The sequence below is a fragment of the Cygnus atratus genome, chromosome 16 (genome assembly GCF_013377495.2).
Source record: "Cygnus atratus isolate AKBS03 ecotype Queensland, Australia chromosome 16, CAtr_DNAZoo_HiC_assembly, whole genome shotgun sequence".
Taxonomy (NCBI): Eukaryota; Metazoa; Chordata; class Aves; order Anseriformes; family Anatidae; genus Cygnus; species Cygnus atratus.
The window spans coordinates 1,146,179-1,167,703 of record NC_066377.1 but is presented as its reverse complement, the minus strand read 5'-3'; the positions used below and the strand labels follow the sequence as shown (position 1 = coordinate 1,167,703).

Genomic DNA, 21,525 nt, shown 5'->3' with positions numbered 1-21,525 from the left:
GGGCACCTCGCCGAGCTCCGGCACCGGGAGCCCCGCGGGGGCCTCGGGGACCGGGCAGAGCCCCGGGGGTGCGGGCGGCGGGGGCCGGGGCGGGCGGCGGGGGGGGTCGGGCAGGGGAGGGACCGGCCGCGGCGGGGGCTCCACCTCCCGGTCTTTAAAGCTTCGCCGCTCCGGGACCGGGCGGCGGTGCCCGGGAGCTCGGCGGAGGTCAGCCCGGCCCGGGGAAAGTTGGGACCGGACCGGACCGGGACGGGAGACCGGGACCGGCGAGGCCGTGCCCGTGGCCTCGGGGCTGCACGGCCGGGGGGCTCCGGCGGAGCAGAGGGGCTGCCGGGGACCGCAGGGAGCCGGGGACCCCTCGGGGCTCCCTCTCCCGACCCCGCTGCCCCCCGCGCCACCGATGACCCTGAACACGCAGCGCGGGAGCAAGAGCCCGCTGCGGAGGAGGGCCAGCACCCCTCTGCCGCGGCCCGGGGCACCGGGTGCGACGCCACGGACCGAGCCCGGGCACCCCCAGCTCGGCCACTCGTCGTCGGAGCCGGGCGGCAGGGCTGCGGCACCCCGGGGCAGCTGGTCCTCCGAGTCCTCGGGCTCGTCGGGCTGCTGGGAGCCCCAGTACCGCGTGGTGCTGCTGGGAGACCCCGGCGTGGGCAAAACCAGCCTGGCCAACGCCTTCGCCGGCCTCCAGGAGCGGGACCTGCTGGAGCAGCACGGAGGTGGGTGCCCCACGGCGTGGCGGGGACCCCCTGCAGCGCGGTCGCCCGCCACGGGGCCGGGAGGAGGGGAGGCGGCGTGCGGCTGCGCCCCGTGCTCGGAGGGAGCCCCGTGCGAGGCCCGGGGGAGCCTGGCGGGGTCAGGGGCCAGCGCCGGGTCTCGGCTGCCCGGGGAATTCCGCACCGACCCGGCTCTCCTGGTGTCTTGCAGAAGTGGCGTACGAGCGCACGCTGTCCGTGGATGGCGAGGAGACCACGCTGCTGGTGATAGACGCCTGGGAGCCGGAGCGGCGGGTGCGCGGGGCTGGGGCCGCTTCCCCGGGCTGGGAACCACGCGAGCCCCTGCTGCTGGGGTGGCTGGAGGGGCTGCGGAGGGTGTGGGGGACGCCGTGCGCGTACAGCTGCTGCTTCGGGGCCTCTGGGGTCTGCAAAGGTCTCCCTGGGGCTCTTCTGGCTGCGTCCGGGGCTCGCAGAGCGGGACAAGCCCAGTGGGCAGGATGGGGCTCAGGGTCCCCAGTCAGCAGCCATAAAGCAAATTGCTGGGGTCGAGGGACCCCCCGATGGGGGCACCCCTCGGTCTGGGAAGGATGCAGCCTGAGGTCAGCCCTCTGGCCAAAGCGACAGCCTCTAACTGCCTCCGCTTGCCGTGCCCAGGCCTAGGAGGGTGCCCAGCACATCGTCACCCATCTCCGGGGGCTCCCACGAGGCACCGTGAGCGCAGGAGCAGCCGAGCGTGGCAGGAGCCGTGCGGGTCCCTCGGGGGGAGGAAGGGGCTGCGGGAGGGAGCGCAGTGCCAGCCCGCTGCGAAATGCAAGGAAACGGTTTGGAAGCGGGGCTGAAGGAGCCAACCGGGCAAATCCACGTGAGGCGGCGCTGCCAGCCAGGGCACGTGCTTAGCAGGCAGAGCCGCGGCCCCCGAGAGCCTGGCACGGGGCGTTCCCTCTGCCCCGCGCAGCGCAGGCTTCTCCCTGCCAGCAGTCCCAGCGCAGCATCGCTGCCTCCTCCCAGCGCCCCTGTGCCCTCCTCCCCGAGGGCCACCCCGGGGCTGTGGGTTTCCACGGGAGTCGGGATCGGTCCCTGGGAGCGGGGAGGGAGCCAGCACCCAGGCTGCACGCAGGCACTGCACCCCCGTGGGCTGGGGCTGCGTTTTCCGTGGATGCCTGCGCTGCCCGGAGATGCCCAGCCCCACAGCGCCCTGAGATCAGCCTTTTTATTTCCACCGTTGCTCAATCCCAGCTTGCCCAGCCAGGACCAGTGCAGGGCTCGCAGCGCTGTGCCCATGACACTGGCATTGCGCGGCCAAAAGCAGCTCCAGGAGGTGCAGCCTCAGCCCCCTGAGCCAAGCTGAGCCCACGGCCCCAGTTTCTTGCTGATAGAGGAGGAAACTGAACCACCCCAAAAGCCAGGAGCTTTTAAGCTGTTTTAGTAACGGGGCCACACGTCTGCTGCCCATGATGCGGGGGCTGTTGAGGTGCGCTGGCAGGTCCCATCTGTGCCGGGGTGCCTTGCTGGCCCCCCCAGAGCAGTTGGGGATGCCACTGGCCCCCGCAGCGCGGTGACATCCCCTTCCCCATGTGGTGGCAGGGTGAGGAGAGCTGGCACCGCAGCCACTGCCTGCAGGTGGGGAACGCGTACGTCATCGTCTACTCCATCACGGACCACGGCAGCTTTGAGAGCGCCTCGGAGCTGCGCATCCAGCTGCGCAGCATGCGGCAGGCCGAGGACATCCCCATCATCCTGGTGGGGAACAAATCCGACCTGGTGCGGTGCCGCGAGGTCTCCGTTGAAGGTGAGCGTGTCCCGTCCCCGTGTCCCGTCCCCGTCCCCGTGTCCCACCTCTATCCCCGTGTCCCGTCCCCGTGTCCCGTCCCCGTGTCCCGTCCCCGTGTCCCGTCCCCGTGTCCCGTCCCCGTGTCCCGTCCCCGTCCCTGTGTCCCACCTCTATCCCCGTGTCCTGTCCCCGTGTCCCGTCCCCGTCCCTGTATCCCACCTCTGTCCCCTTGTCCCATCCCCGTGTCCCGTGCCACGGCTTCTACTGCGTCCCCGGACCAGGGGGTGCCAGCGGGGCCGTGCCCCCTCCCTGCCCTCCCCTTGCAGAGGGCCGTGCCTGCGCCATGATGTTCGACTGCAAGTTCATCGAGACGTCGGCGGCCCTGCAGCACAACGTGGCCGAGCTCTTCGAGGGGGTGGTGCGGCAGCTGCGCCTGCGCCGCGAGGGCAAGGAGGCTGGCGCGCACCCCGCGTCTGTCCACAAGCGCAAGGAGAGCCTCACCAAGAGGGCCCGGCGCTTCCTCGACAGGCTGGTGGCCAGGAACAGCAGCAAGGTGGCCCTCAAAGTCCGCTCCAAGTCCTGCCACGACCTGTCCGTGCTCTGAGAGCCGCCGCGTACCCGTCCCACCGGACTTGGAGGCTGGGGGCTCCCCTCTGCCATCAGCGTGGCCAGCAGCTCCGCGGGTGCAAGGAGAGACCGCAGGGGTCAGAGCGATGCTGAGGACACGGAGCTGTTTTAACCGGTGCTGATGGACACACGGGGTGCTCTGGATCCGGCCGCTACCCCTCCAGGAGAGGGGCTGAGTGGGGCTGGGTCCCCCGAGCTGCACGTGTGGGACGGGCACCTGTGCCTTGGGGGTGGGAGCCTGGCTGCCCCGTGCTCCGGGGGGCCAGGCCGTGTCCCTGCAGGGCCGGAGCCGTGCTGGAGGCTGCCGGCAGCTCTGCCGGTCGTGGTCGTGGCACCCGTCCTTCGTGGGGCGGCAGGGGGTGGCGAGGGCACCGCAGCGGCACCCCCGGCCCCTCTGCGCCTGGGTTTTGCGCTGCGTCTCCCTAGCACTGGCGTTCTTCTGACTGAGGTTTTTCTGCTGTCTTTGTACTGGTGCGATGGGGAAACCCCTGGATCCACAGAATAAACACCATCTGGGATGTGCCGCTCTGGTCTCTGCTGGGTCCCTGCCGTGGGGAGCTGCGGGCTGGGGATGCGTGGCCAGAGCTGAGCACGGTTCCGGGGCCGGGGCCCTGCCTGCTGCTGTGGCTGGGTCTGGGCAGCTCTGGCTTCGTCAGCCCGAACAGCTCGGGGCAGGGAGAGCCTCAGCCTCCGGCCAGGCTTCCTCCAGCCACCATTTGGCCAAGTCTCAGTCCCTCACCCAGTGGTCACAGCACCACCCCCGGCAATGGCAGAAGCCCCTGGCCCCCTGCACCTCCCTGCTCCGGGCCAGCTCCAGAAAAGCCTCTGGGAAGGGCTCAGCACCAGCTCCCATTGCTGAGGTGCAGGTTTTGAGCCCCTGTGCAGGATTCAAACCCCCTGCGGGAGCCACAGCCTGGGCTGGGAGCCAGGCCCCGGGCAGCCCTCGGTGCCCTGGGAAGGGGCAGAGGCACCAGAGGGGACGTGCTGGGGTGCAGCAAGCAGCGAGCGACCCCGGGCACCCGGGGAGGCGACGCCGGAGCCGGTTGTTTTTGGATGGGACGCCGCGGGGGAGCCAGCTCGGCAGCCCCGGGCCCGGCGCCAGGGAGGCTCCGCGGTGCCCTCCCTGCCTGGCTCGGGTCAGGAGTTTCCACTCGTTCCACATCCCGAGCGTGGGGAGCCGCTGGTGGCGGGCACGGTGCGGCTGGGGAGGAACCGAGGGGTCACGAGGATGGGGCTGTGCCCGTGCTTGTGAGAAATTTGTCTCTCCTCCTCGCCCCAGCAGTGACGGCGGTGCTGATGCTCTCTCCTTGCTGCTGCTCTGGCTCTGGCTCCTCTGCCCGGGCGCTGCCCTGGAGCTCCCCGTGCCCCAGCCCCTGGTGCTGCTGGACGCGGTGCTGTGGGTGATGCTGGGCTCCGGGGCTGCACGGTGGCTGTCCGTCCGTCCTGCAGCTGCAGCCGGCATTTCCTGCAGCGGGAGGCAAGCGGGGGGGGGGTAGGGGAGGGGGGGCTGCGGGATGGAAAGTTGGCAGCCGGCGGCGAGGGGAGTGGAAAGAATGAGCTCAAACCCAGAAAAATGCGGCCGCGCTGGAGGGTGGGAGGAGAGGCCAAGGGGGGGGGCCACGGCGAGGAGCTGGGAAAGGGAGGAAGGAAGGAAGGAGGCGCTGGCGGGGGGCCAGGGGCTGCCTGCGGCCCCCAGCTGGGCCCCCACCTGGGCCAGGTACTGCCAGGGCTCGGCAGCTCCGGCCCCTCCAGCAAGAGCTCTCGGGGCTGCCACCTCCCTGCCGGCCGGCACAGCGCCATCGGTCCCAGTGCCACCCATCCCTGCATGGCCGCTGTCCCCGGTGCCACCTCGCCCGGCCCGAGCTGCTCCCCGTTTGTCCCCGCGCCATGCCCCCGGTGCCACCCCGGAGAGCCGTCCGTCCCAGCGCACGCCACTCTGCTCGCTGCCTCCCCGTGCCGGGGGACCCCGGTGGCTGGTGGCCGACACGTGGCCGCGGTGGGACCAGGTCCTGTGCCGGTCCCCAGCCCCTGGGGCACACGGGGTGCCCGGTGGCCTGACCACCAGCCCTCTTGCTCATCTCCCACTTCTCCAGGGTCTGCTGCCGGGGATGTTTTAGGATCAAGGGCCCGCACCCAAAGCGTTTTCCCCCCCCCCGGTGCCCCCATCTGCTGCCACCACGGGGCCGGGGCCGGAGCAGCCTCCCCGGCACGGGGCGAGTTAAAGGCTGGCTCGAGCGTGCCGCAGCGCATCTTCTCATGGGGAGCTGCCAAGAAAAGCACAAGGGAGGAGGGCGGCCGCTTCCCCGCGCACCACAGGGCCAGGTCCTGCCCTTGGTCCCCGCAGGACGGCTGGGAAGTCCCTCCTGCTTTCCCAGCCGGAGCCGCTCGCGCAGGAAAGCCCCACGGCCGCTTCATGGGGAGCAGCCCCTCAGCCAGGTCCCTGCCTCCGTGCCGAGACCCCAGCCCCGAGCCCGGCACTTGCAGCCCCAGCACCAGACCGAGGGCACCCAGCGGGGAGCTGAGGCGTCCGCAGCAGAAGCTCGCAACCTCAGGGCTGCTTTGGAGCGGGGCCGTAAAGGTCTTTTGAAGGTTTTTTTGATAAAAGGCTCAGCAGTGGAATACACCAGAGCGTTAGCATTTCTGCTGCTATTTTGGGTTCTGGTCTAACAACGTGCTGGAAGGACAGGAGCAGCTCCCGGCCCTGCAGCCTTCGGTTCGGGCTCTCCCCGGGCTCAGAGGCTGCCCCCGTTAACCTCAGCCCTGCCCGGAGCCAGCACCAAGCTTGCAGCCCATCTGATAGCACGAGCAGAGATTTTCCTGCAAAGAGGGGCTTGCGGAGGCCTCCTGGGCACAGGGCACAGCACCTTCCCTGCCTCCTCTCGGGGTATCCCCAAGGAGGCATCCCCAGAGTTTGGCGCAAAAGGAGCAGAATTTGACACCTTGCCTCCCTGCCCTCCCGCACCAGCGCCCGGGGCCGTGCCCGGCTGGGTGGGATCTCATGGGATGCTCAAAGAGTCTTCAACAACGGGGACACATCCGAGCAGCAGGGGCACGTTACTGCTTCCCGGGATGACAGGGAACAGAAGTGGAGATGCTGCCTGTGCTCCTTGACAGAAACCAGATTCGAAGGAGAGACGTGAGGGGGTTCCTGCAGAGGGCTCCAGGTAGCAGCGGGAGCTGTCCCCAAAACGTGCAGCGCCCAGAGAGACACCAGGGCGTGCGGGGACTGATTTAGGGGACGAGTAGGCACCTGTAGGCATCGGTGAGGGGCTGGTACGGGGGCTTCTGGCTTTGCTGTGGCCACCTGGGGACTGCCTCCCGTGCCATGCCGCAGGGTGGGACGTAGCGGGGCGCACTGTCCCTGTGGCTGTGTGCTGCTGACCCCGGTGCTCGTCCTTCTCCTTGTGGGAGCATCGGTGACACCGAGAGGACAGCACCCCGGGCAGGAGGCCAGCCCCGGAGCAAGGCACATCGGTGCTCCCCAGAGGCCTTTTCATCTCCCCGCTGCCTGAAATACGAAACTATGAATCACCCCAGGTCCTGAAATAGATTTTTTTTTTTTTAAAGAGAAAAATATATTAAAAAAAAAAATGTTAAAGCGTGCCTTGTCTCCCTGCTGTGCTCCCTTCCCCTGCCCACGGCTCGGCTCCAAGCCAGTCCCCGGGCCAGCAGAGGCGTTGGCCGAGGGGGGGCCATGCCTGCACCAGCCGTGCTGGGGACCCCTTGCTGCCACCCCAGGGGAGACCTGGGGAGCAGGCAGGAAAGTGGGGACATGGCGGGACCCCAGCGGTGGCACAAGGACACGCCGCAGGTTCAGGTTGATTTCACCACGTAAAAACATGCAACTGTCAGAAACGGCTGAATTTACAGAATTTACAGGCTGCGGGAAGAGTGAAACCCTGCCGCACACAGCCCGGAGCTGCTGCTTTGCGCTGGGTAAAACCCCATTTCCCACAGTGACTCACTATGAGAGACCTCCTCCTGCTGAAAGGCAGGGGCAGCACCGCTTAACCTTCGTGTTTTAGCCTTTGCTGCCGAGCAGCCTCTCCTGCCAGATGGAAAGGACACGTGCAGGTAAACCCATTTGTACCAGGCCTGAGCACCAGCCTCTTCTCCCACCCCGAGCAGCCCCACGATCCACAGAGCGAGCCAGGGGCCTCGGTGATGGGCACAGGCACCAGGATGGACCACAGGACATGGCCGCCAGCTCCCACAGTCCTGTATGGGGTGAAGGAGACGCGGTGGCGCAGCACCGCCGTGGGGGCACCAAGTTGGAGGAGGCTCGGTGACACGGCCGGGCTGCCGGCAGCTTGGGGGGAAGGCATATTCACAAGGACCACGCGTTTCAGCCAATTTTCCAGCAGAGCCCTGGCCCCCCTCCAGCAGCGCGGAAAGTTTGCTTTTTCATTTACGAGGCATTTTTACAGGAGGGGTGTTTGCTGAGTGCAGGTGGGCTGGGACTGGACAGGGGACGGCACAACAGGGCAGAAGCACAGTCCCTTGCAGGGGACGCGCTCTGCGGGAAGCACGAAGCACAACAGACCCGGGGCTGGACGAGAAGCCCGAGCCCCAGACCTGAGCCACACGTGGTACGGACTGCAGAGCTGCTCGGCTCTGTCCCGTGTCCCGTCCCTCTCTCTCCTTTCAAAAAAAATGCTGTCCATACTTAGGCAGCCACCGCTGCTCTCCCCTTCCCAGGCAAAATGTCAGCACAGATCCTCAGCGGCGGGGTAAACAACGCCCGGCTGACACAGCGCAGCGTCCGAGCACCAGCAGGCGCGTGCCATCCATCAGCGGGATCCGCCTCGCGCCGTGGGTCCTGCAGCCCCAGAACCGCCACGGAATCACGGACTGTCTGCTCGAAGGGACCCACGAGATGGCTGAGTCCGACCCCTCCGTCCCGCCGGCCTCGGGAGGGCACCGGCATCGCCCGGGATCCCGCGGACCCCGCACACGCAGCGTCCAACCCACCCCGTGCCCCTCATCTTCCTCCCCGTCCCTCCACCCCGCAGAGGCTGCGATGGCCTCCTCTGCCCCCCAGCGAGGAGGTAAATGGAGGTAAATTCGGAGGTGTATTTGGAGGTGTATTGGAGGTAAATTTGAAGGTATTTTGAGGTACATTTGGAGGTATTTGGAGGTCCGTCTGGAGATGTATTTGGAGGTATATTTGGAGATGTGTTGGAGGTACATTTAGAGAGAAATTTGGTGGTAAATTTGGAGGTGTATTCGAAGTAAGTTTGGAGGTCCATTTGGAGGTGTATTTGGGGTATTTGGTATTTTGGAGGTGTATTTGGAGGTAAATTTGGAAGTATTTGGAGGTACATTTGAAGGTATTTGGAGGTGTATTTGGAGGTGTATTGGAAGTAAATTCGGAGGTATTTGGAGGTACACTGAGGTATTTGGAGGTATATTCGGAGATGTATTGGAGGTACATTTGGAGATAAATTTGGAGGTAAATTTGGAGGTGTATTCGAGGTAAGTTTGGAGGTCCACTTGGAGGTGTATTTGGAGATACATTTGGAGATGTATTTGGAGGTGTATTTGGAGATGTATTGAAGGTACATTTGGAGATAAATTTGGAGGTGTATTCGAGGGAAGTTTGGAGGTCCATCTGGAGGTGTATTGGAGGTACATTTGGAAGTATTTGGAGGTAAAATGGAGCTATTTGGAGGTAAATTTGGAGGTTTATTAGAGGCGAGTTTGGAGGTACATTTGGAGTTATTTGGAGGTCCATTTGGAGGTGTATTTGGAGGGATATTTGGAGATGTATTGAAGGTGCATTTGGAGAAAAATTTGGAGGTAAATTTGGAGGTGTATTCGAGGTATATTCGGTGTCTTCGAGGTGTGTTTGGAGGTCCGTTTGGAGGTGTATTTTGAGGTATATTTGGAGGTAAAATGGAGCTATTTGGAGGTAAATTTGGCGGTTTATTAGAGGCAAGTTTGGAGGCCCGTCCGGAGTTATTTGGAGGTACGCGGAGCTGTATTGGAGGCGTTTTGCAGGTCCCCTCGGAGGCATGGCGGAGTCGAAAATGGCGGGCGGGGAGGCGGCGGCTCCCGGCCTCCTAGCAACGCGCGGCGGGTTGCCGTGCCCGTGACGCGCGCGGCGCGTGACGCACTTCCGGCCGGTACGGGGACGTGTCGGGGCGCCATGGAGGAGGCGGCGGCGCAGAACGGCAGCGCCGGGCCCGGGGCCTCCTCCCCCCCCGCCCGGCCGCCCGCCACCCCCGAGGGCATGGCGCTGGCCTACGGCAGCCTCGTCCTCATGGCGCTGCTGCCCATCTTCTTCGGGGCGCTGCGCTCCGTCAGCTGCGCCAAGAGCAAGGTACCCGCGGGCCTGCCGGCAGCGGCCCCGGGAACGGCCCCGCGCCGGGGGGGCACCGGGGAGGGGGAGGCGGGCCCGGGGGGGGGGCGCCTTGCCCCGGTTCCTCGCGGCCCGGGGGGGGCCGTGCCCTGCGAGGGGTTCGGGGACGGCACCGGGGAGCTGCCGCCGCCGCCACCCCCGCCCGGTGGCCTGGTCCCCTCCCGGTCCCCCCCCGGTGCCTCCCCCGGCGCCCCGGGTCCCCTCCCGGTCCCCCCCCGGTGCCCCGGGCCGCAGCTGGGGCTGGCACCGCAGCGTCTCGGGGAGGGGGCTGCGTCCCCAGCCCGGCTTCTCGCTGTTATTTGTCTCTGCTGCTGTGCCCCGGGGTTCCCGGCGGTGCCCGCGGAGCTCCCAGCAGCCCGGTGAGCGGGGCCGTGAGCGGGGCCGCCCCGCGGTCCTCTGCGGGTTTCCCTTCCCAGCAGCTGTGCCCTCGCCGAGGTGCCTCCGTGGAGCCACTTTGCAGAACGGCTCCTGCGGCCGGGCGCCCCGACCGGCGCTGCCTGCGGGTGTTTGCCCGCAGGGAGCACGGAGCGGGGCTGGGGGCAGAGCGGCCGCGGCCCCCGGTCCTTCCGGGGGGGAGCCCTGGGGCGGGAGGCGACAGCGGGAGGGGACAGTTGTCCCGGTGAGCGCTGCGGGTCTCCCTTGGGAGAGGGCTTAAAAGGGGGCTGGCGGCGCTGTGCGGAGCTGTTTCCGAAGATGAAACGTTTTGTGAATCTGGGGCTGCCGAGCCCCAGGAGCGTCCCGGGAGCGAGGTGAGGACCAAGAGGCTGACTGGAGGGCAGCGGCGTTGGGAGCGCGGTCGCCATACGGCGCGCGCAGATGGGGAGGCTGATGGAGGCGGGCGGGCACGAGCCCCGAGGTGCCCGGCTCTGCCCTGGGCAGAAGAGGGACAAACACAGTGCAGGAGGCAGGGCTTCTCCCTTTCCAAGGGGAAAAGCGCAGGGGGTTGGAGCAGCCCCAGGAAGGACAGATGCAGGCAGGTTTGCTTTTCCCGTCCTGGGCTCTGCCTGTGACACAGCCCCACCTCTGGGGACGACTGGGGGCCAGCCGCTGCGCTTCTCCTCCCCGAAGCCACCGCGGTGCTGCCGCTGAGCCCTGTGGGGCCCTCGTTGGGTCTGCCAGGTACGAGGCCGGAGCAGGGGTCACCGTAACCCGCTCGGGTCCTCTCCTTCCCTCCCCAGAACTCCTCGGAGATGCCGGAGACCATCACCAGCCGAGACGCTGCTCGATTTCCCATTGTTGCCAGTTGCACCCTTCTGGGGCTCTACCTCTTCTTTAAAGTGAGTACGCTCCAGGAACGGGGCTGCTGTGCGTTTTGGCTTACGGGGCTGGGTTCCCTGGCGCTGGGACAGAAGGCACCCGGTGTCACCGAGCAGGGGACGTGCGTTCTCCCCGAGCTGTGCAGCCTTTGGGTAGTTTGGGGCCACAGAGAGGCACCTCGCCCTGCTCCTGGCCTGCTGCTCGGGAGGCAGGGTTTAATGTGCAAAGCTGGGAACATTTGAATTTACAGCCTTATCTCCGCTGATAGCGGGCACCGTACAGCAGCCAGCCCAGGTGGCTTCCGGCCTGCCTGAGCCTCTGCGGGCTGGCGGCCGCACCGGGCAGCTCCGTGCCCCGGTGTGCACGGGTCCGTGCCACGGGGAAGGCCCGCGTGGAGGTCACCGGGGCTGCGTGGGGACCGGCTCTGCAGCGGCCAGCAGGGTGGGCAGGATTCGGCCTCCCCAGCGGTGCGCCCTGCTCCCCTGGCAGCTGAGTTCTGCCCGGAGCTGCCGGTGGGGTAACGGGCTTGCAGCTCCTCCTTCAGGCTAACGGTAGGAAAGCAGCGAAGGAATAAATCTGCCAAGCCTCTGCTGGAGGGGGCAGTAGGGCAGCCCCCCGATCCACCAGCCCCCTCTTTAGGTGCCAGGAAAGAGCTTAGGAACGTGCAGTGTGCCCCCGTGGTCTGTGGTTTTCCCTTTTTAGCATGTGCGCTGTGCCCTAAGCTCTGCTGCCCCGGCGTCCTTCCTCCCAGGAGAGCACGAGGGCCCACGGCTCTCCGGAGGTGGCAGCGCACTTCTGCAGGGGTGCAGCGAGCTCTGAATCACGGGGTGGGGTTGAACCGAAGGGCAGCTGTGCGCGTTGGGGGGCTGGAGCTCTCATAACACCCCACAAAACAGGGGCAGGGAGCGCTCGGGTGCTGCCAGCGTGGGGCAGGGGGAGGTGGCGCCGCCCCATGAGCGGCGTTGCTGCCTCGCTGGCTGCTCTGCGGGGACCTGCCGGGGAAGCTGTGCCCTCCTTTCTGCAGCGCAGGAGTTATTTTTTGAGCCGAGCAGCTCAGGGGTGCGCCACGGCTCGCAGGGCCGCTCTGCAAGCAGGCAGCTATTTCCAACGCGTTTTATATCGGCAGGGCAAGAATTTGGGTTATTGCAGCTCTCCTTCCCGTCCCCGTGGGGCACCGCCACGGCGGCTGTCGGTCACGGAGCGAGGCGCTTCCCGTCGGTGTCAGCGAGGGGAACACAGCGGTGACCCCCCCCCCCCGTGGTTTTTCTCTTGCAGATATTCTCTCAAGAGTACATCAACCTCCTGCTGTCCATGTATTTCTTCGTGCTGGGGATCCTCGCCCTGTCCCACACCATCAGGTAGGGAGGAGAGCTGAGCGGCAGCGGGGTGCCGAGCTGATTGCACGGCAGCGTAAAGCACCGTCGCCGCGTGGCAGAGCCAAATCCCAGCTCCTGCGGTGTTTTCCCTCGGCGGATCTGGAGGGGAGGCAGGACGGGGGCGTGCTGTGAGCCCGTCCTGCTGCAGGAGCTGGGGCAGAGCCGAGGCTCCGCAGTCCCGGTGGTCCCGTGCTCCGAGCTCGCAGCAGGTGGCCGCCAGCACCCCGCCCCAAGGAGCTGCTCCGGCCTGGCGCCGTCCTCACTGCCTCGAGGAGGGCAGAGCTCCCCGGCACCGCTGTTCCCTTGCCGCAGCAGCTGGCACGGGCAGCTGGAGCTCGCCCTAACGTCCTCGACACCTCGCACTCGTGGTCGGTGCGAGGTGCTGAAAGCTCAGGCAGTTTCAGTAACTGAAAAGGAAAACTGGTTTCCTGTTTCCTGAGCTCCGGGGCGCTGGGGACCAGATGCCTTCCCTAGAGCAGCGCTGCCGTTCCGCCTGGGCTCCGGCCCTGCTCCCAGCTCGGCCTCGCAGAGCTGTGTCCTGGTGGCCCGGCCAGTTCTGGGTGCCCAGAGGGTTTTTTGGGGGGGGCGCAGTGCAAGTGTTGGCATCAGGGCTGGGTTCTCCCTTCCCATACAAGGCGCTTTGTGCCTGTTGCCCTAGGGCTTTTTGGGGACTGTCACGTGCCAGTGGATCCTCCCCTGGGGGAGGACGAGCTCCCAGGCTTGGTGACGAGCTGTGGCTCAGTCCAGTCCCTGACATGGCAAAACCTGGGATTTCCCTGCCCTGTGAGGGGACCGATGTCCATGCGGAGGTGCTGGGCAGTGCCTCGTGTGGGGTTTCTGTAGAACTGCCCTTCTCTGCAGCTTTTTTTTCCCCTTTTCCCAGCCCCATGATGAACAGATTCTTCCCTGCAAACTTCCCCAATAAACAGTACCAGCTCCTCTTCACCCAGGGCTCCGGGGAGAGCAAGGAAGGTACGTTAGCCTGCCAGTCCTTCTAGGTTCTCGAACGTCTTCTCCCTTCACGGTTCTGTTCCTCGTTTACCCGTTTTGACTTTCAGCCCTTCTGAACAACCTTCCCAAAGACTTGCCTCTTGCTCCTTGCCGTGCCTCCGTAGCCAGCGTAAGCGCTGCCAGCTCTGCGCGGACGTGTGTTGTCTTACACCGGCACTCTCCCTGCCTGTTGCCCCTGCCTGTCAGGGAATTCCCAAACCCGGAGCGTTACAGAGCGGGGCTCGTGGCTGGTATTAAATGCCTTACCTTGTAACGATACCACCAAGAGTTAACCGGGTGCAGGAAGAGGGAGCAGGTCTGCCCCTCCTTGCCCTAGGAGAGAGCCTGAATCCAATTTCCGTATTGACAGAAGGCTCGCAGATGCTGTCCTTGTGGCGGGGTCTGGCTGAAGGAGAAGGTCTGGCTTGCAGTGCAGGCCGCTCGCGTGTCGTTTGGCTGTGGGCGCGGCCGTTTGCACGGGAGGATTCCCCTTTCTGGGGCGCGAGCGCTGTGCTCTGCGGTGCTGCTCCGCCGTGAACTCGCCCTCCTCCGCCCCGCGCGGGAAGGGAGGCTGCCGGGCCTGCCCCACGTCTCACTTCTCTGTTTGGTTGCAGAAATAGTGAATTACGAGTTCGACACCAAGGACCTCGTATGTCTGGCCCTGAGCAGTGTTGTCGGGGTCTGGTACCTGCTGAGGAAGGTGAGCGAGCCGCAGCTCTGCTGGGGGGGGGGGGGCAGGGACTGGGCTAGGTCAGACCGGGGCCCCCTTCCCTCGCCGGGCACCTGCGGTGTGGCTCTGCACGTGCCGTGGAACCCACCTCTCCCTTTTGTGTCCTCCTCAGCACTGGATTGCCAACAATCTCTTTGGGCTGGCGTTTTCCCTCAACGGGGTGGAGCTGCTGCACTTGAACAATGTCAGCACCGGCTGCATCTTGCTTGGGGGCCTCTTCATCTACGACGTCTTCTGGGTAAACGGGAGCGCTCCCCAGGGCGGACGCGAGTTGCAGCCGTTGGCGGAAGGCATGTGCGTGGCCTCGTGCCTCTTCGGAGGCAGCGCGCTGGCTGCACACACGCTCGCAGTCAGGATTTCCACTTCCTCAGCCCAGAGGGGTGCGGCGGGGATGAGGACGGAATCAAACGGAGGCAGAACGTGGCGCAGCAAGCGGCTGTGTCTTTTAATTTCTGGCTCAGAGTGCTCGGGGCTGGCGGGGATCTCGTCGGGGAGCCTGGCTGTTGTAGGCTCCCCGTGTGTCGAGCGCATCCCGTCCTGGTGACCTGCATTCCTAGGAGCTGCCCGGTGCCTGGCTGGAGGCTGAGGCTGTTCTGGGCCGTGCCGATCCTGCTTGTATCGGTGCCTCAGCTCTGTCATCGGCTGGCTTCCTTAGCGTCCTTCTGTTCTGCACCGAGAACCAAATGCTGGAGCGCCTCCAGGCGTTGTCCCTCAGCTAGCACAGCTCTCCGATGCCTTTATTCCGAGGTTTTCCTTATCTTTCTACAATGGCTCTGGTTCCTTTTCTCCTGAGTCCTATGTGATGTCTGTATTCCTCAGTCTTTCCTGTCTGCCTCCACCTTCTCAACTACTGTTTCAGAGTATCTTAGAGCTTGTGTAGCTTGAGGTGTGTCCAGCAGCGCTGCAGATGCCTGAGGAATCCTGCCCTGTTTAAGCCTGGCTGCGGTGTCTTTGTGTTTGGCCAGGGCTCCCCGTTTCATGGATTTCGGCTGTGCTTTTTTGGTCTGTGTGCCACCTCCGGTGCTCCTGGCTGGAGAGCAGCAAGCCTTCAGACCTCACGTACGCAGCGCCTTGCATTGTGTTTGGGGTGTGAGCGTCCCCACGGAGCTTTGCAGGGCACAGCCCTCGCTATTTGGTGTTCTGCTGCTGCCCATCCAGGTCGGCTTCCCCCGCAGGTCGCTCTTCCCCACGTGGAGCCGCTCCCCGCAGGGACCAGGCGCTTGGCTCTTAGCGTGGATTTAACCACAGAGAGATCCAAGGCGAATTTCAGAAAGGAAGTGGAATTGCTTGGCGCACCGACGGTACCGTTCCCCCGTGTGGTCTTGGGGAGAAATTGTACCGGGTTCTTTCACCTGGTGCCAGCACGGAGCGTTGTGGCTCCGTGGCAAAGGCCGGAGCTTGCTGCACCGCGTGCGAGTTGAGCTGACGCCCAGCTGCTTGCTTTAAGGACTTTCTTAACGAAGGAGCTGAGAGCTGTAGGCGCTAACCAGCGTGTGGCTGATCTGCCTTCTGCTGGGCAGCCGGGACTGGAGGCTTGGAGCTGGAAAGGACCAGAGAGGGGGGTTTGACCTACGTGTTTACAGTCCGTCCCCAGAGGCGCCGGTGTTTGGAGCTGATAGCACAATACGCGGATGACCTTGGAGCAAACGTCACCGTCTGACAACTGCTCCGTCCCTGGCGCTTTAGGCTGCCTGGGACCCGCAGGCAGCTCCCTGCACCCGTTCAGACTCTGTACCGGTGGCTCACCGGGGCTGAAGGCAGCCTGCTCAGTGCTCAGGGGGTTCTCCGAGCACCGCCGGGCTCCCCTGCCCGCGGCCTCTGGGTGCTGCTGGGGGAGGGAAACGCTGCGGCGTGCGTGTCCCCGTGCAGCCGTCGTCAACCCGCGCTCCTCTGCTTGCCCCTAGGTCTTTGGCACCAACGTGATGGTGACGGTTGCCAAATCGTTCGAGGCTCCGATAAAACGTGAGTGGACGCTCCCGCGCTCCCCCCAGCAGGGGTGCAGTTGCAGCTGCTTTAAAAAAAAAAAAAAAAAAAAAAAGAAAAAGGAAGAGGTGTGAATTTGTGGGGGGTGGAGCGGGCGGTGGCTTGGGTCCTGGGAGCTGCGGCTGAGACCTGTGCAGGGGGCAGGCCCCAAATCCCTCGGGTTTCCCACTCCGGTGCCCGGGGCTGGCCCAGGAAGGAGCAGGAGGGGGCCTGGGATGGGGCTGGGGTCCTGCCTTGCTCCGGTCCCATTTCACCAGGCACAGTGGTGCTGAGCTCTGCTCCCCCTCACTGCCTCTCTCTCCTTGCAGTGGTTTTCCCTCAGGACCTGCTGGAGAAGGGTCTGGAGGCCGACAACTTCGCCATGCTGGGTCTGGGAGACATTGTCATTCCAGGTGAGGACACAAGGGGGAGAATGTCACCAGGACCGTGTCTGAGGCAGCCGTGGGGTGCCAGGCAGGGGGCTCACTCGCCCTGCTGTGCTTTTGGCCCTGCCGGAGCCCCGCAGCCTCACACCGGGGCTGGGAGCTGCGTGGGCTGGGTGCCAGAGCCCCGCGGGTCTCCCGCCGGGGCCGGTGCCGTGTGCCGGTGCCGTCCCGGTGCCACGAGAGGGCACTGTGAGCCCAGGCACGGCCGCGGGTGGCTGGAGGCTCTGCCTTCCCCTGCCTCCATCCTCTCCTTCTCCCTGCAGGGATCTTCATCGCCTTGCTGCTGCGCTTTGACATCAGGTGAGGGGGGCGGTCGGGAAGGGTCCCGGACAGGCTGGGTCTTGCAGCGTGCTCCAGTTGTTGGAGGGGGGAAAAAAAAGGGGAAGGGGAAGCCAGGAGCACGGTTGTGTGCTCTCATCGGGGGCTTGGGGTGGGGATGCAGGAGAGCAGCTGGAAGAAGCAGCTCCTGGCAGAGCGGAGATGAGCAGGGCTGGGTGTGGGGGGAAGTCCTGAGCTCCTGAGCGTTGCTCAGGGGAGCAACGTGGGGAGAGGGGCCGGCCTTGGGAGGGGGCGGCAGCACCTAACGGCCTCGCAGGCTCACTGACCCCAAGGAGCAGGGATCGCGCTGCTGTGGTGGGGAAGGGGAAGTGGAGACAGCGTGAGACAGAGCTGGGGTGCTGGCACCTGGGGGTGCTGCTCGCGTGGAGGCCGAGGGAGGCCCGGCAGCACGTCCGCCTCCGGGCGGCCGTCGGGGAAGGCAGCTCCTTCCCACGCAGGGCTGCACCTGCTGCCAGGGCGCAGCTCCCGGCAGTCGCCCCACACCAGCAGTCTCTGGCTTGGGAGCTGCTGGGAACGGGCCGCCTCGTGCAGCTGCGGCGGCGCGGCCCCGCTCCTGTCGCCGTTGCACAGCCCCTCCGCTCCGTGCCAGCGCTTCCAGGTGTTTCCACCCACATCCTGCCTGCACCTGCTGGGAATCCCAGCTCCCGCGGCCTGCCCCGCGATCAAACACCACGTGCAGTGAGCAGGCGGCCAGGGGAGGACAGCGGGGTGGGGGGGGAGGGAATCCTCTCCCCGGGTCCCAGCGCTGACTCCTGCACCCCACAGCCGCCCAGCAGCGGGATCTGACAGCCCCTTCCCCACCTGACATGGGTGTGACCCCGTCCGGCCCTGTGCTGTGCTGGTGGCGGTGTCTGTGCTGGCCCTGGGCCCGGGCAGAGCTCTGCTCCCCGCACCCCGACCCGGTGGGAGATGTCCCAGGTAGCTGGGCCGGCTCCGTTTCAGCCACTGGCATCCCCACACCCCGAGCTAAGTCTGCTCTGCCCCCTTCCCTACAGCCTGAAGAAGAACACGCACACGTATTTCTACACCAGCTTCGTGGCCTACATCTTCGGGCTGGGCCTGACCATATTCATCATGCACATCTTCAAGCACGCCCAGGTAAGCCCTGCCCCGCTGCCCCGCAGAGGCACGCAGCCGGACGCGCCGGCCTGGCCGCAAGTGTCCCAAGCACGCCGGGAAAAAGCAGCTGCGTTCCTTCGGCTTCGCTTTCCCAGTGCCTGCCTGTGCCTCGCCCTCCCCCAAAGCCCCATGGGTCTGGCTGGAGCCGAGCCCTGCCCGGGGGAGGCTGCTTCAGGCCAAGAGCAGCACCTCAGCACCCGAGGAGCACAGCAGGGGGGCTCCAGGAGCACGCTGCGGGCGCTGTTGCCGCTCTGCGGGGGGGGCTCTCGGCGTGTTCACAGCCCGCAGTGGGAAGAAGGTGCCCAGATGCTCCTGGGGCTCGAGGAGGTGCCCAGGAAAGCGCTGAGCCGTGGGTGAGCACGGCCACCCTTGCTCCTTGCAGGCAGCCTGGCTCACGGGTGGTGGTTGGGCGCTGTCCGGGACCCCAGTGCTCGCCTCCACCGGTGCCACGTCCCCACCACGAGCCTGGAGGTTTGCACCCCTCTGCCAGGCAGCCTGCGTGCCGGTTTGGGACCTGGTGGCAGGGGTTTTGTCCTGCTGCAGCTGCAGCTTGGCTCTCGGAGCAGCTTTCTGGGGCTTTCACCCCTCTGTGCGGTGCCGCGATGTGGTGGGCGCGGGGGGGGACAGGGCCATGCCCTCCCGAGGGGCGATCCGTGCTCGGGTTTAACTGTTGTTTTTCTCGCTGGCAGCCTGCTCTGCTGTACCTGGTCCCCGCGTGCATCGGATTCCCGCTGCTTGTGGCCTTGGCAAAGGGAGAAGTAACTGAGATGTTCAGGTGGGCCTCGGCGGGGGTCGGAGCTGTTTTGCCCACGGCGCTGGAGCGCACGGAGCGCGCAGATGTTCCCACGCCCGGGCACAGCTGGAGGGACAGGTTCATCTGGGCATGCCCTGGGTGTGCGTGCACGCGCGCGTGTGGAGGCGGAGGGAGTGGGTCTGTGCTTGTACACGCCGGCCCTGGCTCCTGCCACCTCCTGGGAGCGTCGGTGCCGTACCGACAGGCGGGGCGGCATCTGGGATCGCTGCACGCCCGGGTGACGAGCTCTTCCCGTGCGCTGGCGGGCAGGGGAGGGTGGGACCGCGCACCTGGTGCGGAGATACTTGGTCATTGTGTCCCAGCGCCCGTGGGTGGGGGAGAATGGAACTGGAGCCAGCTGCAGGAGCAGCCGGGGCTGGTTCGAGCACATCCCGGCTTCCCCGCTGGGGTAGAGGAGACGGTTTGCAGCTGTCTCCCCTGGGACTGCAGCTGTGGAAAAAAGGGGGCTGGAAAAGGGAGTCGTTGCTGTGCTCCGGCCCTTCTCACCCTGCCGTGCTCCGGGCATTGCCCGCTGGCAGTAAAAAAAAAAAAAAAAAAAAGGCTTTTGCTGCTGGGCTGTCCCCTCCTGCTCCACGCAGAGCACAGCCCCGGGCTGCCGGGGGCCGTTTGTTCGCTGATCGTGGCTGGGGACACCCGAAGCAGAGCAGGGAAGGGAGCATCCGTCCGGGGCTGCTGGGCTTCCCGTGGCCGCTCAGCTCGAGCCCCCAGCCTGCCCGGAGGAAAACCAGCGCCTGAGCGCTGTGCAGGCCGTGGGGCAGCGGGGAGCGGGGCTGCCCTGGCCCCCTCCCCTCCCCTGGGAGCCGCAGCTATGCGTGTTCCCACCGGGCCGTCAGCTGGGCCGGCTCCCCAGCCCTGCGGCACCTGCCCCTGCTTTGATGTCGGCTTCTGACGATTGCCGCTGCAGGCACCGAGCGTCCTGGGATCGTCCTTCCTGTGCACCTGGGATCCTGCAGCCGCTCTCCCCTGCGCCGTGACTCACCCGCCCGCCCGCAGCGGCACCTCCCTGCTCCTGCCCCACCAAGCGGACGGGGGGGGGGGGAGATGAGCTGCGGGTCCGGCCCTGGGTCAGCAATCCCCACCCCCTGGGGAGCCTGGCAGCCGGCTCTGGGGGAAAAATGCCCCCAAAGTCCTGCCTGCTGCTGGTAGCCGAGCTCTGCCAGAGCAAACGGCGGGGCTGGTCGGCTGTGGGGCCCTCAGCGAGCCTTGGGCTCGCCTTGAAATCGCTCCAGGTGCTGTCGGAGGAAGCAGGACGTGGCAGGGCTCCTGCCCGCAGGCCGGAGTCCCTCACTGCAAGGAATTTCCCCCCCCCCCGCCCTGGTGTAGCTCCCCTGCACCTCTGCAGCGCTTCCACTCCTCCCGGTCGCTCCCTGGGCTCGCTGCCGAGTGCAGGGCCCTGCGCACGCGTGGGGCTTCGGTCTGCGGGCAGCTCGGTGCCGCGGGGTGGGCAGAGCTCGGTGCCGCAGCCCGGGGATGGGGAGCTGGTGGAGCAGGGCTGGCTGCCACCGGGTCCGCGGCTCCCAGCCTCCCGGGGCTGTAACCTTGGCTCCGAGCTGCTCCAAAGCCTTCAGCTGCCGGGAGTGGGAAACCCTCTCTGCTGCTCCCACCTGCCGTGGCCCTCCTGTCCTCCAGCTGCACCAGAGACTCTCTGTTCCCCCCGGGGGCCTCCAGCCGGCTGCCTCCTCGTGCCCCCAGGGGCTGCCTTCTCCCCGGGTCTCAGCCCTCGCCCCCCTGCCCTGCGGCACAGCGCCGGGGCCGGCGGAGGGGGCAGCGGGCTGCCTGCGCAGGGTGCTGGGGTTGCAGCTGCCTCACTTGGAAACTCTTCTGCTTTTTTCTCTCTCTCTCTCTTTCTCCCCCTCTCCCTTCTGCCCTGTCCTTCCCCCTTTCCCTTCCTGCTTCCTGTCTCCTGCAGCTATGAGTCCTCTGCTGAAATCTTGCCGCACACGCCGCGACTTACCCACTTCCCCACCGTGTCCGGCTCGCCGGCCAGCCTTGCTGATTCCATGCAGCAGAAATTGTCCTGCCCCCGCCGACGCCGGCAGCAAAGCCCCAGTGCCATGTAGCAATCGCGCACGGTGCCCTTTCTTTGTCTGTCGCTCTGGCCAGGTAGGGGCTCGTCCCGGCTCTCCCCTTTCCCCGAGCAGCAGCAGCAGCAGCCTTCACCTCGCTGCTCTGCGCTGGCTTCTCCTCCTCTGGGGGGACTGGAGGGGGCGAGGAGCTGACGTCTCTGCTCTCTGTGCTCCCAGATTTCCTCCGTTAGGGCCCAGGGCGGTGCTGTGGGGGTTTTGCAGCCAGAGCAGCGGGGCCCTGGGGGTGTTGCTGCTGATTTTCCTGCAGCCTCCCCCCCCCCCCCCCCCCCTTGCAAATCAGTGCTCAGCCCCGCGTGGGGAGCCCGGCGCTGTCTGGGGGGCCCGGCAGTGCATTTGGGAACAAGGGTCGGTATGGAGGGACGGGCTCCCAGGCACAGACCTGGCCTAGCCCCCCGTGCCAGGCTGTCCCGGTGCTCCAGGCTGGTCTCAGCGCGTGCTTGTCCCCAGAGCAGGGCTCACCCCTGCTAATTGCGCCCCTCCTGTCCCTCTGTCCCCAGCTACGAGGAGAGCTCTACCCCCAAGGAGGCGCCGGGGGCCTCCAAAGAGGAGCTGACAGCAGCTGACAAGAAGGAGAAGTGACCTTGCCCGTGGGCCAGGCCCGGCGCTGCTGGGCTGGGGCCCTTCCAGACCTCCCTCAAGTGACAGACGACGAAACAATTGTGCCAGAGCATCGTGTTGTGTGTGTCGGAGCAGCCGCCCGGGTGGGGCATCGATGTACGCTGCGTGTCCACCCCCCTCCCGCCGGCCCCCCGGGGCCGTGCAGCCGCGCTCCCTTTTCGCTTTGGCTCCTGCGTGGGCGCAAAGCGGGCGGGCGGCAAACCACAGGCCGGTTTTTAAATTTTGTATTGTGCATTTGCTTTCTCTCATATTAAACCATCTCAAAGGAAGGAGGGGTCGGGCCGTGCCGGGGGGCTATCGGGGCTGCTCGAGCCT

At 66.0% G+C, this 21,525-nt stretch overlaps 2 protein-coding genes across 3 annotated transcripts; both read left to right on the top strand.

The window, feature by feature from the left end:
- The first annotated feature begins 185 nt into the window (after positions 1–185).
- On the top strand, positions 186–3,574 carry REM1 (RRAD and GEM like GTPase 1). The gene is made up of 4 exons (XM_035567070.2): positions 186–716; positions 925–1,007; positions 2,298–2,502; positions 2,811–3,574. The coding sequence occupies exons 1-4, from the start codon at positions 401–403 to the stop codon at positions 3,086–3,088; spliced, it is 882 nt and encodes a 293-aa protein (XP_035422963.1). The 5' UTR covers positions 186–400; the 3' UTR covers positions 3,089–3,574.
- A 5,641-nt stretch (positions 3,575–9,215) lies between these two features.
- Positions 9,216–21,479, top strand: HM13 (histocompatibility minor 13). Of its 2 annotated transcripts, none has more exons than XM_035567068.1 (12): positions 9,216–9,433; positions 10,651–10,749; positions 12,005–12,087; positions 12,989–13,077; positions 13,710–13,795; positions 13,938–14,063; positions 15,730–15,787; positions 16,117–16,200; positions 16,497–16,533; positions 17,568–17,670; positions 18,381–18,466; positions 21,090–21,479. In XM_035567068.1, exons 1-12 carry the CDS (start codon positions 9,260–9,262, stop codon positions 21,169–21,171), a joined length of 1,107 nt encoding a protein of 368 aa, XP_035422961.1. In that variant the 5' UTR covers positions 9,216–9,259; the 3' UTR covers positions 21,172–21,479. The 2 variants fall into 2 exon arrangements, with proteins under 2 accessions (XP_035422961.1, XP_050569893.1); XM_050713936.1 differs by lacking the exon at positions 21,090–21,479 and adding an exon at positions 20,415–20,580 and having other exon boundaries at positions 9,225–9,433.
- The last annotated feature ends 46 nt before the right edge of the window (positions 21,480–21,525 follow it).

What these genes read in the sequence shown, in the direction of transcription:
- REM1 (XM_035567070.2), top strand. Translation starts at nt 401, where the DNA reads ATGACCCTGAACACGCAGCGCGGGAGCAAGAGCCCGCTGCGGAGGAGG. An exon ending in CCTGCTGGAGCAGCACGGAG is followed by an intron (nt 717 to 924) that starts GTGGGTGCCCCA and finishes GGTGTCTTGCAG; the next exon opens with AAGTGGCGTACGAGCGCACG. An exon ending in CCGCGAGGTCTCCGTTGAAG is followed by an intron (nt 2,503 to 2,810) that starts GTGAGCGTGTCC and finishes CTCCCCTTGCAG; the next exon opens with AGGGCCGTGCCTGCGCCATG.
- HM13 (XM_050713936.1), top strand. Translation starts at nt 9,260, where the DNA reads ATGGAGGAGGCGGCGGCGCAGAACGGCAGCGCCGGGCCCGGGGCCTCC. An exon ending in TCAGCTGCGCCAAGAGCAAG is followed by an intron (nt 9,434 to 10,650) that starts GTACCCGCGGGC and finishes TTCCCTCCCCAG; the next exon opens with AACTCCTCGGAGATGCCGGA. An exon ending in CTCCGGGGAGAGCAAGGAAG is followed by an intron (nt 13,078 to 13,709) that starts GTACGTTAGCCT and finishes GTTTGGTTGCAG; the next exon opens with AAATAGTGAATTACGAGTTC.